Source organism: Camelina sativa, chromosome 11, assembly GCF_030686135.1.
Source record: "Camelina sativa cultivar CO46 ecotype springtype chromosome 11, ASM3068613v1".
NCBI lineage: Eukaryota > Viridiplantae > Streptophyta > Magnoliopsida > Brassicales > Brassicaceae > Camelina > Camelina sativa.
In genome coordinates this window covers 46,562,085-46,575,608 of record NC_141890.1, presented here as the reverse complement: position 1 = coordinate 46,575,608, position 13,524 = coordinate 46,562,085, and the positions used below count along the sequence as shown (strand labels likewise).

The 13,524-nt window shown below is 41.5% G+C and overlaps 4 protein-coding genes across 4 annotated transcripts; 2 read left to right on the top strand and 2 right to left on the bottom strand.

Annotated features, from left to right (window-relative positions):
- Positions 1 to 28: 28 nt before the first annotated feature.
- Positions 29 to 2,028, bottom strand: LOC104726373 (VAMP-like protein YKT61). The gene is made up of 6 exons (XM_010445216.2): positions 1,647 to 2,028; positions 1,309 to 1,406; positions 1,106 to 1,213; positions 877 to 942; positions 644 to 730; positions 29 to 292 (listed from the first exon to the last, which is right to left on the bottom strand). Exons 1-6 carry the CDS (start codon positions 1,837 to 1,839, stop codon positions 242 to 244), a joined length of 603 nt encoding a protein of 200 aa, XP_010443518.1. The 5' UTR covers positions 1,840 to 2,028; the 3' UTR covers positions 29 to 241.
- Positions 2,029 to 2,673: 645 nt separating this feature from the next.
- On the top strand, positions 2,674 to 6,037 carry LOC104728968 (glycerophosphodiester phosphodiesterase GDPDL6-like). The gene is made up of 9 exons (XM_087471069.1): positions 2,674 to 2,829; positions 2,945 to 3,055; positions 3,202 to 3,498; positions 3,575 to 3,684; positions 3,767 to 4,265; positions 4,354 to 4,674; positions 4,768 to 4,907; positions 4,982 to 5,465; positions 5,543 to 6,037. The coding sequence occupies exons 2-9, from the start codon at positions 2,953 to 2,955 to the stop codon at positions 5,842 to 5,844; spliced, it is 2,256 nt and encodes a 751-aa protein (XP_087327195.1). The 5' UTR covers positions 2,674 to 2,829; positions 2,945 to 2,952; the 3' UTR covers positions 5,845 to 6,037.
- Positions 6,038 to 6,146: 109 nt separating this feature from the next.
- On the bottom strand, positions 6,147 to 11,604 carry LOC104726372 (FIP1[V]-like protein). The gene is made up of 8 exons (XM_010445215.3): positions 10,701 to 11,604; positions 9,967 to 10,193; positions 9,694 to 9,820; positions 9,544 to 9,612; positions 9,270 to 9,413; positions 9,019 to 9,120; positions 7,295 to 8,917; positions 6,147 to 7,096 (listed from the first exon to the last, which is right to left on the bottom strand). Exons 1-8 carry the CDS (start codon positions 11,505 to 11,507, stop codon positions 6,557 to 6,559), a joined length of 3,639 nt encoding a protein of 1,212 aa, XP_010443517.1. The 5' UTR covers positions 11,508 to 11,604; the 3' UTR covers positions 6,147 to 6,556.
- On the top strand, positions 11,605 to 13,519 carry LOC104726371 (uncharacterized). Its single transcript, XM_010445214.3, has 8 exons — positions 11,605 to 11,944; positions 12,205 to 12,293; positions 12,388 to 12,451; positions 12,574 to 12,651; positions 12,747 to 12,823; positions 12,913 to 12,979; positions 13,066 to 13,173; positions 13,284 to 13,519. Exons 1-8 carry the CDS (start codon positions 11,873 to 11,875, stop codon positions 13,314 to 13,316), a joined length of 588 nt encoding a protein of 195 aa, XP_010443516.1. The 5' UTR covers positions 11,605 to 11,872; the 3' UTR covers positions 13,317 to 13,519.
- Positions 13,520 to 13,524: the final 5 nt, after the last annotated feature.

The window sequence follows — 13,524 nt, the reverse complement described above, 5'->3', positions numbered from 1 at the left end:
ATCATAAAAGCACACTTAAGAAAAGCAATCAGGAAATCTGGCAGAGATAATTGAATTCTTGCAGAAGTGACATTACGTATTTGGATAAAACACACCACACGGACTCGAGTCTTATGGAATTTAAATATGCATGCAAACTAACAGACGCGAAATTATAAGTGTAAAATAAAATGGAAAACCAGATTCCCCCCAACAAAAGTTTGGTTGATATATATATACCCACGACTTCCAGAATTGCAGCTCACAGGATAGTACAGCATGAATTTGTTTTCTTCGCTTGCTTGTAAAACATCTGTCCATACACAAAAGAAACACCAAATCAGTTTCTCATGACAGCAGTAAACTTGGTTCAATTGTGTCAATAGAGTTTAGGATTGGTTCAAAGAAAATAATGCGATATCAGGCGATTGCAGAGATGATAAAACTAGTAAATCAGTTTTCTAAATCCACATTCCTCCTCTATTTATCTACCCCAACAAAACATACAAGAGTTCCTTTGTTTATCTACAACACAGTTCAAGCTTGTTCATGTCCGTCCTACCCTTTCTACCATGTTAACAAACTATGACTGAGACGGAAAATAGAATATCACTCTATAGCGCTGGGAGTTTCTGTTTGCTAGTATGTGGCGGTAGAATATTACCTGCGATGCCATGCTCAAATCTGAGCTCTTCTCCACTAGGCTGTCCAGCTTCTCACCACGTTCTAGAACACTATCAATGGTTTTATGCTGCAATACAGAAGAAAAAATCAGTAAGAATTCAGTTTTAGGGAGACATAAACTTCTTCTTTCTATGAGGTTCTTCAGAAGAACCAAAGCTCATTGACAAGTATAGTCGTAAGGGTCTACAAGGAAAGACAGGAGAGTACACTTACAAGGATAATCTTGGTCTCATCCAACTCCCTCTGAATTTTCAACAGCTTATCAGCCTCTGCTGGATCCTGAAGATTGTAATTTACAGAGCAATCAGAAAACAAAGTTAAGATCAAATCCACTCACAATCAACTTGATCCTGATGTCCACTTAATTGAGCTTATAGCTACAGTTCTAAACAAGATTCACAGGCAATATAAGAGCGAATACACAGTTGCACAAGAGAGGAACCTGAAATTTGTTTAAAGCTTCGACTAAATATGGCCAAGTCTGAGTGGGGTCTTCTTCTTTTGCAGACCTCCATGTCTCACCAAAACTCTTCTGGTACTCATCAAGAACCTGAGAAAAATCCGAATGTCAACCAAAAGCCGAACCTAGATATGGATTATAACAACACTGAGAGAACCACGTTAAACACATAATGAAAATAGTACCTGGCTGAGAAGAGAAAAAGCACTTCGAACAGGATAATGATCGTCCATGAACCCCACAGCGCAAAGTCCATTCCTATTGTAAGCGTGAACCTTGTACTCTATATATCACAAAACACAACACACAAACCCTAATTAGTAAATTATCCCAAATTCTAAGACAAGAACGAAAAAAAAAAGATGGAATCACGTGAAATTGAAGCCCAGGAAGATCTACAATCGGAAGAGGTGAAAATCCAAAATCATACTATACAAAGGAAATCGAAAAGCGGATCCGAATCCATAGATCCGAGAGAAACAAGATTCGAAAGATGCGATCTAGAAGGGGAGAAAGAAAGAACCTTCGTGCTGGACGGACTGGCGCTGAGAAGGAGGGGTACGGCTAGCAACAGTGCGACCGACAAAGACGACAAACTCCTTGACGCTAGATCGCTGGAAAAAACCGAAGTGAGAGACGTCAGAAGCGTTGGCGAGGATGACGGGTTCGGTAGATACAGGAGCGCACTTGAAAACGAGCAAGGCGGTGATCTTCATAGCTGCGGGTGGATCGAAGGTTTGCGTGAGAAGGAAGCGAGATTATTGATTTAGGAGATGAAGAAGAGAAGGCGTTTGGACCTGAAGGATTCTTCGAAGTCGGAGGAGGAGGTGTTTGATTAGCTAATTAAGTTTTTTTTTTTTTTTTTGAGAGGTGTCTTAATACATTCATTATATATATACTTTCTTACTTTCTTTATTATATTATTCGCTATCCAATTTACTTCCTTTTTTTTAATAAAATACAAGTCAGCTGTCCAATAAAATTAAACTAAATCAGATTTTAATTTATTTTAAAATTTAAAATTTTCAAAAAATGTAAATACGATCGTGTGTAAAAGAAAAAGAAAAAAGTAATGGTTTACAACCGATCCATCTCCTATTTAAATCTAATTACTGAATTGAACCGAAATTAACAGTTTTTGTGACCAAAAATAATTTATTTGATTTTTAAGAATTTAAGTACATTATGATAAGTTTGGTAATTTTCCAAATTTCAGCTCCACAAGAAAAAGGTTATTATCTTAACTCTTAAGTTTATAGGCAAAAACTGATCGGTATAGATGTCACGAACCAGGACTGCCAAAAAATACAACTTGGTTGGTCAATTCGGTTTGGTCCGAATGTTACATACATACAAGCCATCTTGGACAACATATATGACAAATATATAGTCCTAAGTCCAAAAGACCAAAAAATAACAAGTGAACTTGCAAAAGTTTATAGTTAGTTATACAATGGAGATGAAGATTATACAAAAAACGAAAAAGCGGTTAAGAAGGGAATGGAGGGTAGGAAGAAGAGATAAAAATAGGGAGTAGTAAATAGCCATAAATGGAGAATATGAGCAAGTTTCTTTTTTTACCATTTTAATTTTACATTTTAACTTTGTTTTGACCAATCTCCTCCTCCTCCTTCTCTTCTTTTTCCTTCCTCAAATCCCAAACGAGGAAAACAAGCAGAAGAGGGGATTCATGCTCTTGTCTCGCTGTGAGATCTCTCTCTCTCTCTTTCACTTTTATCAAAGAATGTATAATACTGTCTTTGTATATCTGATTTTACTTTTCCATTGGGGTACGTACGTACGTTACACACAAAAATGCAGGATCAATCATGCTGAGGTTTTTCTTTCTTTTCTCCCTTTTCATACACTCTTGTGTTGCCGCACCCAAGACCCCTGCTGCTGTTCCTGCCAAGAAATGGCTCACCCTTACCGGTTAGTATCCTTTTACATTACATGTTTTTTTTTTTTTTTTTTGTGTTTCTTTGGTGTTTTAGTTATAATATATGAACATGCCCATATTGCATAACGTGTTGTTTGTTTGTTTCAAATAACTTATATACCTGTCTCATGTCTTTCAGGACAAGAGCCTGCGGTTGTCGCCAGAGGCGGCTTCTCTGGTCTTTTCCCGGAGTCAAGTGCCCCTGCAAACGACATGGCGGTTAGCACCAGCTCCCCTGGCCTCACAATGTTGTGCAACCTTCAGATGACTAAGGATGGCGTGGGACTTTGCTTGTCAGATATTAGACTTGACAATGCAACCACCATCTCCACGCTCTTCCCAAAAGCCCAAAAGACCTACAAGGTCAACGGTCAAGACCTCAAGGGCTGGTTTGCCCTTGATTACGATGCCGAAACCATCTTCTCCAATGTCTCTCGTATGTCTTCTTCTCTTTTTCTTCCCTTCAATGCTCTCCACCACCACACATTCTCATGTTTTGTATTATTGAGCAGTGGTTCAGAACATCTTCTCTCGGCCTAGCATCTTCGACGGCCAAATGCCGGTTTCTGCTGTGGAGGACGTCCTTGGAACCAAGCCTCCCAAGTTCTGGTTGAGCGTTCAGGTACCGCTTCTTCTCTGTGAGCATATGATTAAGCATCATAGGGAAGGTTCTTGTTGGTTCATCAAAATAAAACAATGTGCAGTACGATGCCTTCTACATGGAACACAAGCTGAGCGCAGCCGAGTACCTGAGGAGCTTGCGATTACGCGGCATTAATGTCATCTCATCTCCGGAGATCGGTTTCTTGAAGAGCATAGGGATGGACGCAGGCAGAGCCAAGACAAAGCTCATATTCGAGTTCAAAGACCCCGAGGCCATTGAACCCACCACCAACAAGAAATACAGCGAGCTTCAACAGAACCTCGCAGCAATTAAGGCCTTTGCTTCAGGCGTTCTTGTCCCCAAAGACTACATTTGGCCTGTTGACACGGCTAAATACCTTAAGCCTGCCACCACCTTTGTGGCTGATGCCCACAAAGCCGGTCTAGAGGTCTATGCTTCTGGCTTTGCCAATGACATGCGTACCAGCTTCAACTACAGCTTTGATCCCTCCGCTGAGTATCTCCAGTTTGTGGACAATGGCCAGTTCTCTGTTGATGGCATCATCACCGATTTCCCACCAACAGCATCACAAGCCATTAGTGAGTTAACTTCATCTTATATAGATGTATCCACAAATATTTGGTTATTAGGAAGAAGCTAATGCCCCACACATCTATGCTATTGCAGCTTGCTTTTCTCACCAAAAGGGCAATCTCCCCAAAGTAGGGAATGCGTTAGTTATATCTCACAATGGAGCAAGCGGGGACTATCCAGGCTGCACTGATCTGGCTTACGAGAAAGCAGTCAATGATGGAGCAGACGTTATTGACTGTTCTGTCCAGATGTCCAAAGACGGAATCGCTTTCTGCCATGATTCTGCAGACCTCACAGCAAGTACTACCGCCATGACTACTTTCATGTCTCGAGCCACAAGCGTTCCTGAGGTCCAGCCTACCAATGGCATTTTCTCTTTTGATCTTACATGGGCCGAGATCCAGTCTGTGAAGCGTAAGAAAATTATTAGTTTGTACATATATCTGAAACTATTATTATTCTCTAGTCTCAACTAAACCACTAAGATTGTGATTCCTTTGTCTTCAGCACAAATTGAGAACCCCTTCACTTCCACGGGCTTCTTGAGAAACCCTGCAAACAAGAACGCTGGGAAGTTCACGACTCTTGTTGACTTTCTTGAAATCAGCAAAGCAAAGGCAGTCACCGGAGTCTTGATAAACATCGAGGCAAGCATATTTAACTTCCAAATGCTCTGTTACGTAACACAAGGAAGCTTTACTAATAATGTGTTTGTTGACAGAACGCTGCTTATTTAGCATCAAAGAAAGGCTTAGGAGTTGTAGACGTAGTTAAGTCCGCTCTGACCAATTCCACACTCGACAAGCAATCTACTCAAAAGGTTTTGATTCAGTCAGATGACAGTTCAGTTTTATCTAGTTTCGAGGCTGTCCCTCCTTACACTAGAGTCTTGAGTATCGACAAGGAGATTGGAGATGCTCCCAAGCCATCCATCGAAGAAATCAAGAAGCATGCAGATGCTGTCAATCTCAAGAGAACTTCCCTCTTCACCGTGTCCCAAAGCTTTACCACAGGAAAAACTAACGTGGTAGAGGAAATGCACAAAGCGAATATCTCTGTTTACGTCTCTGTGCTAAGAAACGAATACATCTCCATAGCGTTCGACTACTTCTCTGATCCTACTGTAGAACTTGCAACATTCATTGCAGGAAGTGGCGTTGATGGAGTCATCACAGAGTTCCCTGCCACGGCTACCAGATACTTAAGTAAGTTTACAATTTTACAAGAACAATATACATATCACCAAGATAAGGCTGATCAATTATATTTGATACAAATGTAGGGAGTCCATGCTCAGATTTAAACAAAGACCAGCCCTATGCAATCTTACCTGCAGAAGCTGGCGCTCTAATGGCCGTGGCAGACAAGGAAGCACAACCACCAGCAAGCGCTCCAAACCCGCCTCTTGATGCCAAAGACGTGATCGATCCGCCTTTGCCTCCGGTTGCAAACATAGACTCCTCCAATGGAACTGGAGGAGGTCAGCCACATACTCCTCCTCCTTCAGGCACCGTTGCCACTGCTGCTAATCTCAGTCTTTCCTTGCTGGCAATGATGGCTTTCGGACTCCTCTATACTGCCTAAAAAGATTGATCACACCGTATACAAACTGACACAATTTGAGCTATCTATGTTTTACTCATGTTAACCAAAATATGCAGCAAACTGTGATTTGTTGGTATGGATCGAAAGCTCTAAGTAAAATTTCTTTGTTGTCGTAGGAATGTTTGATTTCGATAAAGATTTTGAAGCTTTATAATCGTTCATATTTTATTTACAAGCCTTCTCCACCACGCAGTCTCTACTCTCATGGTTCTTGCTCTCTCGACATTGTTAACTTGCAAAAAGGCAAACACCAATGATCAAGTCATCAAAAGACGATTATAAGACAGTAACAAAATTACTACAATATATATATAATACAGTGTCAGTCTCGTATTTTTAAAAAATATCCTCGCTCTCTCCAGAGGCGCTATAGTATAAGAACAAAACTAAAAACCAATAATCTTTGACAAAAGTTACATCAACTACTACGAGAGTATTCTCTCGAGTCATCCTTATGCGTATTCTCCCTATTCTTACACAACTCCTCCCCCACACACTCTCCCTAGTCTACTAAGTAACCTCCACTGAGATTGATCCTCCATCGCATTACTGCCACAACTGCTCCGTGGGATGGGAGAATCTCATGTCATTTGTTTAAGCATCGGAAGCTACATGGAGAATCAAACTGTCCCTCAACCCAGTCGAAGAGAGCCACTTCCTCGCTTTTTATTTCAATTCCAGTTTATGACTCTCAGCTACTTGTCCACCGTCTTTTCCTTGCTGGCCGTTCCACTTTCACCTCTGAATCCACAGGGCCTTCTATTTTTGCAGAGGGCAGCGTCTCAGACTCTATTCTCTTTACTCCCGTAGTGTCTTTCTCCGTGGGCATTGGAAGCCTGAACCTTTCACTTCGTTTCTTGAGTTTCTCAACCGTGTCCAAGTGCCGGTCTCCTGGTCCCTTCTCGCTTCCATCTTTGGTCTCTGCAAGGTCATGACCACTTTTCTCTTCAGCTACATCCCGATTCTTGCCAATAGATCCAGGAACAGGTTCGTTAAGCCGGCCATTAGTATTTTTTTCGTTCTCTTGAAGTTTTGTGGAAACGGATGATGACTTGGCAGAGACAGCATCATCTCTCTCTTTGTGGCTTGCCCAACGCTCCAATTTTGTACGTCCTCTCTTTGAATCGTGTAGCTCATCGCCAGAGGATGCGTTTTCCTTGTGTCTTTTGGCGTTAGGCTGCTGTGGGATCTCATTCCTGCTATTCCTTGCTTCACTGATTCCTTTTGAGCCCTGAAAGGAATGAAAGAAACATCAGTATTGACCGTGAAGCAAAAAAAAAAGTGATCAAACCATGAGATATCTTAGGTAAGTTAGGCAACAGAACAAAAAACTTGGCAAGGTATATTGCATTCACGATAACCATGTTATGTTCAGTTTCAAAACTTGGATGAAAAATAGAAAAATAAAATTATAAGCTGTGGAGCATACTGTCACTGCGGAATTGCCATTTTGCTCCCCTTGCTTGCTCCTCAATGATTCTGAGCCTTCTCGCTGTTCTTTATTTTTTCGTCTAGAATCTTTATGTTTTCTGTCTTGCAATCGCTGGCCATCCAAAGTATCAATAACCTTGTCACTTTTAGCACCTGTCCTCTCCTGCCTTGGTTTCTTCTCATTGCTAACAATGTCGTCTGCGCGTGCAGAGAAGTCTTCATATCCTCTATGATGGGAAGAACTTTCTTCGCCAGGGTAGTCCCTTCTCTTAGCCTGTTTAGTATGCCTTGTTGTATCTTTGGTGAAATGCTCTTTGTCAGAAACTTTATACTCATCCTTCATCCTAGATGATCGGTCTTCTGAACCTCTGTGGGCCCTTACAGCCACCTGCCTCTCTCTTCCTCGAGCTGATAAACCATCCTCGTGCGTTAGTTTCAATTTATCAAAATCCTCACGCTCCCTCAACCTCTCGTTTCCATCTCTCTGCATATAGAAATCATCCCTGTGCCTGAGAGAACTGTGGTCGTCAAAATCATCTCTGATTTTATGTTGGAAATCTCTCTTTTGATGCTCCAACCTATCATCACGTTCTCGTTTCAGGCGGCTGATTGTTTCTCTTTGACCATATGTAATTTCATTTTTCTCAGGCCGGCTTCTTCTCAAGAATTCTTCATCCTTCCTCCTCTTGCTAATGTGATCATCCACTTCATAAGTATTTCTGGCAACATCCTCCATATGCTTTCTGGAAGGAATATGGTCATCTTTGCTGCGTATTTCATTATCTCGCATTTTACCCCTCTGCCTAGAGCCCGGATCATCTTCATGATTTCTTTTTCTAGATCCTTCATCCCCACCTCTTCTACTGTATGGGTCATCCTCTTTCCTGTGCCAGACCCCGCCGTCAACATCTCGCTCTTTTCTTTTATCAAAATCCTCGCGATTTGCAATTGAGTAATTATTATAACTAGAATCAAGCTCCATGTGGGGAATAGAATTCTCTCTACCACCTTTGCTCGGCGCTCGTGTTCTTTCCATTTCCTTCCCTCTGTCTGGATTCTTTCTGCTCTGATATGGTGCATTATTATCGTGCTGTTTCCTATTGCTAGCTGGTCGAGCATAATGCTTATCTTGAATAACTTCCTCTTCTGCACCATCCTTAAATCGCTGATAATCTCTGTGATTTCCAGATCTTGCTTTGCCGCTTTCACTACTTCTCTCCGTCTTTGATTCCCCTACATCATCTTCTTGAACTGCTGACTGAGGGACTACAGAACTCGTTTTATGCTCATCCTCCATCTCAGCATCTTTGCCAACTTCACCTCCCACATCTTCACGATCAACACTTGATGACCTTGTGCCTCTGTCTCCAACAGGAGACGGTGAACGAAAACTCTGGCCACTATCATCCGTGCTCCTAGAGATCTCATCGTCTTGCTTTTTGGGAGAATCTTTATGTGACTCATCCTGGGCAGGACTACGTTCAGCAGATTCCGAGTCAGGTCTCCGGCTCTGAACAAAACTAGTCTCAACTGGGACATTTTCTCCAGGAAGGCTACTATCAGCTTGATCTGCACCATTTTCACCTGAGGGTTCATCCTCATGCGGATCGTGACATACAATCTGGCAGCATAATCATTATCAGTTAGTAGCAGTCAGAATACAGCATGCAAAGATGCCTCACAAGTAAACCAAAATCAAGAGAAATTTTAAACATGTTCAACCTCAATGATAGCATCTAGATCACGCATTCGAGGAGCCCGCGTATCAATGGATGGAAGACGTTCACCAGAACCAGTTTCCACAGGTATTGGTCTTCCAGGGGGCTGAGAGAGAGCAAATTCAAAAAATACACTCTAAGCTTTTAGAACTAACAAGAAAGTTGTCCACATGTTACCGTTGTTAAATACAATATAATGAACCACATATTGACAAGGCTACTTAACAGTGAGAGGAAAGGAAGGAGAAAACATACTAGTGAAGGTCGAACATTGGCTGGCACTTTAGCTGAATCACCTTGAACTGCTGAGTCTGGCTTCACTACATTTGAAGAATCAACAGGAACACCCTGCGCTCCCGTTGCTGCAGCTAACTCTGGGGGTAGATCTGGATCATAACCCTGTCATTGTACAAAAGATTGGTTAGGAATGCATTGTTACCCTTTTGTAACTGATGTAGACAAAATATTGTCTGTCTGAGAAGGATAATCAATTTGTAAGTGCCACAACAAATGCGAAGATCCACTTTACCTGATCCGTTCTACCGCTTTCATAAACACGTATTCTGCTTTGCATCGTGGTCTCTATACGGTGTTGGTCCTGTATGAAATTAAAAGATGCCCATCTTAGTACTCTTAATCTGCTGACATAAGGGTATGAAACACAGTTACTATTAGTTACCAGCTGTTTGCAATAATCTTTCCAGCTCTCCTCATTTAGTCCAAAGTTGAAGTAGTCCGTCATTTCAACTACTGGATATCTCCAAGGCTTTTCCTCGAAACTCTCTATGTCGACCTCAAATATAGTCCTAAAAAAACAAAAGAGTAGACATCAAATAAAAGAAATAAAGATCTGCACTAATAAAAACTTGGTACAATCCAACGTCAGAGAACAAATAAGTAAAATAGATTGATATGCATATGTATATTAGTCCGAACAGATAAAAAAAGTTACTTGTGAGAGGGAAGAGTAAAGTCCAGTCCTCGCCCGGCTGTATTACCACCCCAAGACTGGTGGAAGCCTTTCTGTGGAGCAGAAGCATTCCTCATTCCCGGTGGACGCCAATCTCCTCTGCCACGACCAACCATAGGACCAAGGTTGGCGGGTGGACGAACTTGACCTGCGGTTCCACCAGTAGGTGGAGCACCTCCAGGAATAGGGGCTGCTCCTGGTCTTACATACTGCAAGAGAAAGATATGTATATGTCAAGTAGATTAATACCACTCTTATTTGTTTCGGCTTCAATACTCTGTAACTTTGGTATGACTAATCAACAATAAAAACATAGAATCTTTGATGGGATGTTGGCTTCATAAAGTCAGTTAGGGTCTCAAGAAGTTGTTGTCTTCTTCAATTACTAACTGTAAGGAATTTTCAAAAAAGCAAAACTCTTGTACAGCGTAATTGATAGTTGTGTAGAATAGCCATATAGACGAGAGGAAGTGATTAGGTTATAATCTCCCTTTCACATTCTTAATTTTATGAAGTAAAGAGATGGTTGTGTCAAGATCTATAAGCAGACTCCAATTTCTCTTCATTAACACACTCTGCATTGCATTTTGGTTTAGGTACAAGTACAAAGTATATAATATGCAGACATAATTAAAGAAAACTAAAACAGGGTCAGGACAAGAACCCGAGCTACTAAGTAATCTGACCAGTGACAACAGTGTTGCATCGACACTGACCTTAAACTGAGAATGAAACGGATGATGAAAACCATGACTGCTATATCCAGCTTTAGGCGCACTTCCAGGTCCAGTCCCTTTTCCAGCTTCTCCACCATCTTTGCCATCTCCTTCAACACCTTGCAAACCATCTTCTCCTCCCCAAAGCTGCTCTTCCATAGGTTGATTAGGATCCGTGTCAGCCACTATAACAAGTGGGTCTTCATCATCATCATCATCTTCATCATCGTCATCTTCATTGTCTCCCATTCTTGATCTTCTATCACCTCCTCCTCCTCCGATCATGACGTTGCGGCTACTCTCATTCAACACTATCTGCAAATCATCTTCACTGTCGCTATCCCAATCATCTCCTTCTCCTCCTTGTCCTCCATATCCTCCATCTCCGCCGCCGCCGCCGCCACCAACCTGTTCAATCCTTGTCGTAACGCCTCGATCTGTAGACAAACAAGGTTCAGAAGCGGAAACGAAAAGACCAGGAATCGTAGGTGTGGAATCGGCATCGGGCTCTTCGATATCAAAGCTCATGTCCTTATCGTCTCCGCCGCCGCCGTCGCCAATTGCTTGAGGACGAGTCGTCGTCGTCGTGGTGTCGTGAGAGAGAGTGATGGATGATAATTTGAAAGCGTCGTTGTTCGGAACCCTAGAGACTGGAGCTGAATTCGGTTCCGCCACATCTTGATCTTGGGATCGGAGGTTAAGGTCGATTGAACGGTGCGGAGGCGGAGGGGGAAGAGCAACAACGGGAGGTTGAAACGGCTGGAGAACGTCGGAATATAGATCTCCGAACTCGTCGTCTTCTTCCATTGGAGACTGAGATTGAAAAGCCGATTTCGAATGAAAAGAGAGAGACGGTGAAGGAAGCTCTCTAAGCTATAGGTCTCGGCTCCTTTTTATCATCGCTAGGGCCTTTTTATTTTACTTTTTTTACTTTTTTACTTTTCCTACCCAGATTAGGATTTTAATTTAATGTGATTATTAAATATTATTAAATTATTAGTAACTTTTTTTTTTTGTACTTTGATCAAACCGAAGACAAACCAAGGTTGGAAAATAAACAGAAGCATATCTTGAGATTCTTCTTACCGGAGAAAAGCATAACTTTCACCGGAAAGGTTCTGTCTTTAGGGTTCTGGGCAGCTTGTTCTTGCCTGAAATTTTAAGAAGAGAAGATGATCGGAGTTGGTAAAATGAAGCAGTACTCTAACGTACTTGACAAGCCTCTCAGCAAAGGCAAACAAGAGGTAGATCCACTTTTTCTCTTTCCAATTTCGGAACCTTTGCTATGAAAAATCTCGTCTTGATAAAATTTGAGACTGAACCGAGTATGGGAATTGAGAACATTGTTTTGATTTGGATCCGGATCTAATAGTTGTGATGGGGATTCGATTCAAATCTCTCTCTCTCTTGGCTTTTGATCTCTTTATTGTGTGATTGATCATTAGATTTTCGAGTATGGTCTGAAAATTTAGTTGTTTTTTTGGAATTGTAATTTGTGTTGCAGGTGAGCTTGACCGCATTTTCTTTCTTATTCTCGGAGCTTGTTCAGTACAATCAAACCCAGGTTGACAATATAGCTGAACTTGAAAGAAGGTGAGCTGATTGGGTTACTAAGTATAATTAACTTTTTTTCTTAGTCTGATTCATACACACCATATCTCCTAACTATGTGTGTTTCGACTCTCAGACTAGAGGATGCTGGGTATGCAGTTGGATCTCGAGTTCTGGAGCTCCTTTGCAACCGTGAGAAAGTATGTTGTGTTTTACCAAAAAAGTCTGATACTTTGTTATAAGTTGTGTTCATGGAAGAGCAATGCAGAGTTCAATCATTGTGTCGTTTTGTCTTATTGGATATATTGTTTCATTGTTTCAGGGCAACCGAAGAGAGACGCGGTTACTTGGAATTCTATCTTTCGTCCACAGTACAGTGTGGAAGGTGTTGTTTGGAAAGGTGAGGGGTGATTTCAAACTTAATTAGGTGCTCAATCTTTCGATGTATATGCCTGTTTATGGATTCTGACTCGCCCTAAAACGAATATGCCATAGGTTGCTGATTCACTTGAAAAGGGAACAGAACATGAAGATGAGTATATGATAAGTGAAAAAGAGCTACTTGTGAACAGGTATAGATTGCTCCAGCTCTATCCATTAACAGTCAGAGATAGTCAATTGTTTTTGGTCAAGAGAATTGATAACAAATCTGAAATTGTAGGTTCATTTCAATTCCAAAAGACATGGGAACATTTAACTGCGGGGCGTTTGTTGCCGGCATAGTGAAGGTGAGTGCTCATATTTATCAATAGGAGTTTAAATGTAATTGGTAGAGGAAGAGAAGAATGAGCCAGCCACGGTTTCTTCTATACAGGGAGTTCTGGATAACGCAGGGTTTCCTGCTGTGGTAACGGCTCATTTTGTACCCATTGAAGGACAACAACGTCCTCGGACTACCATTTTGATCAAGTTTGCTGATGAGGTTAATAATGCCTACTGCATTCCTCTCTTTTCCTGACAGTTGTTTTACCTTCTTTGGGAGAACCTTAATCTTGCCAGTTCTTTTACTTTCTTTACATCCGTGCTGCGCAGGTGCTTAAAAGAGAGGCACGGCTAAGCCAATGAGAGCTCTTTAGTCACTGAGTTGCCATGATTTGGCAACTATTGGCTTTTTGTGAACTGCTTGTGCGAATCTGCTGTCTGTTTTTGGATGATTATAACATTTTGATTAGAGCTGCAAAGCCATGTCCGTGAATTGATTGTAAACAACATACATACCCTCTTGTTACAATTGCAGTTTATGATACAAATTTCCTAGTTTTAGCACCGTTGA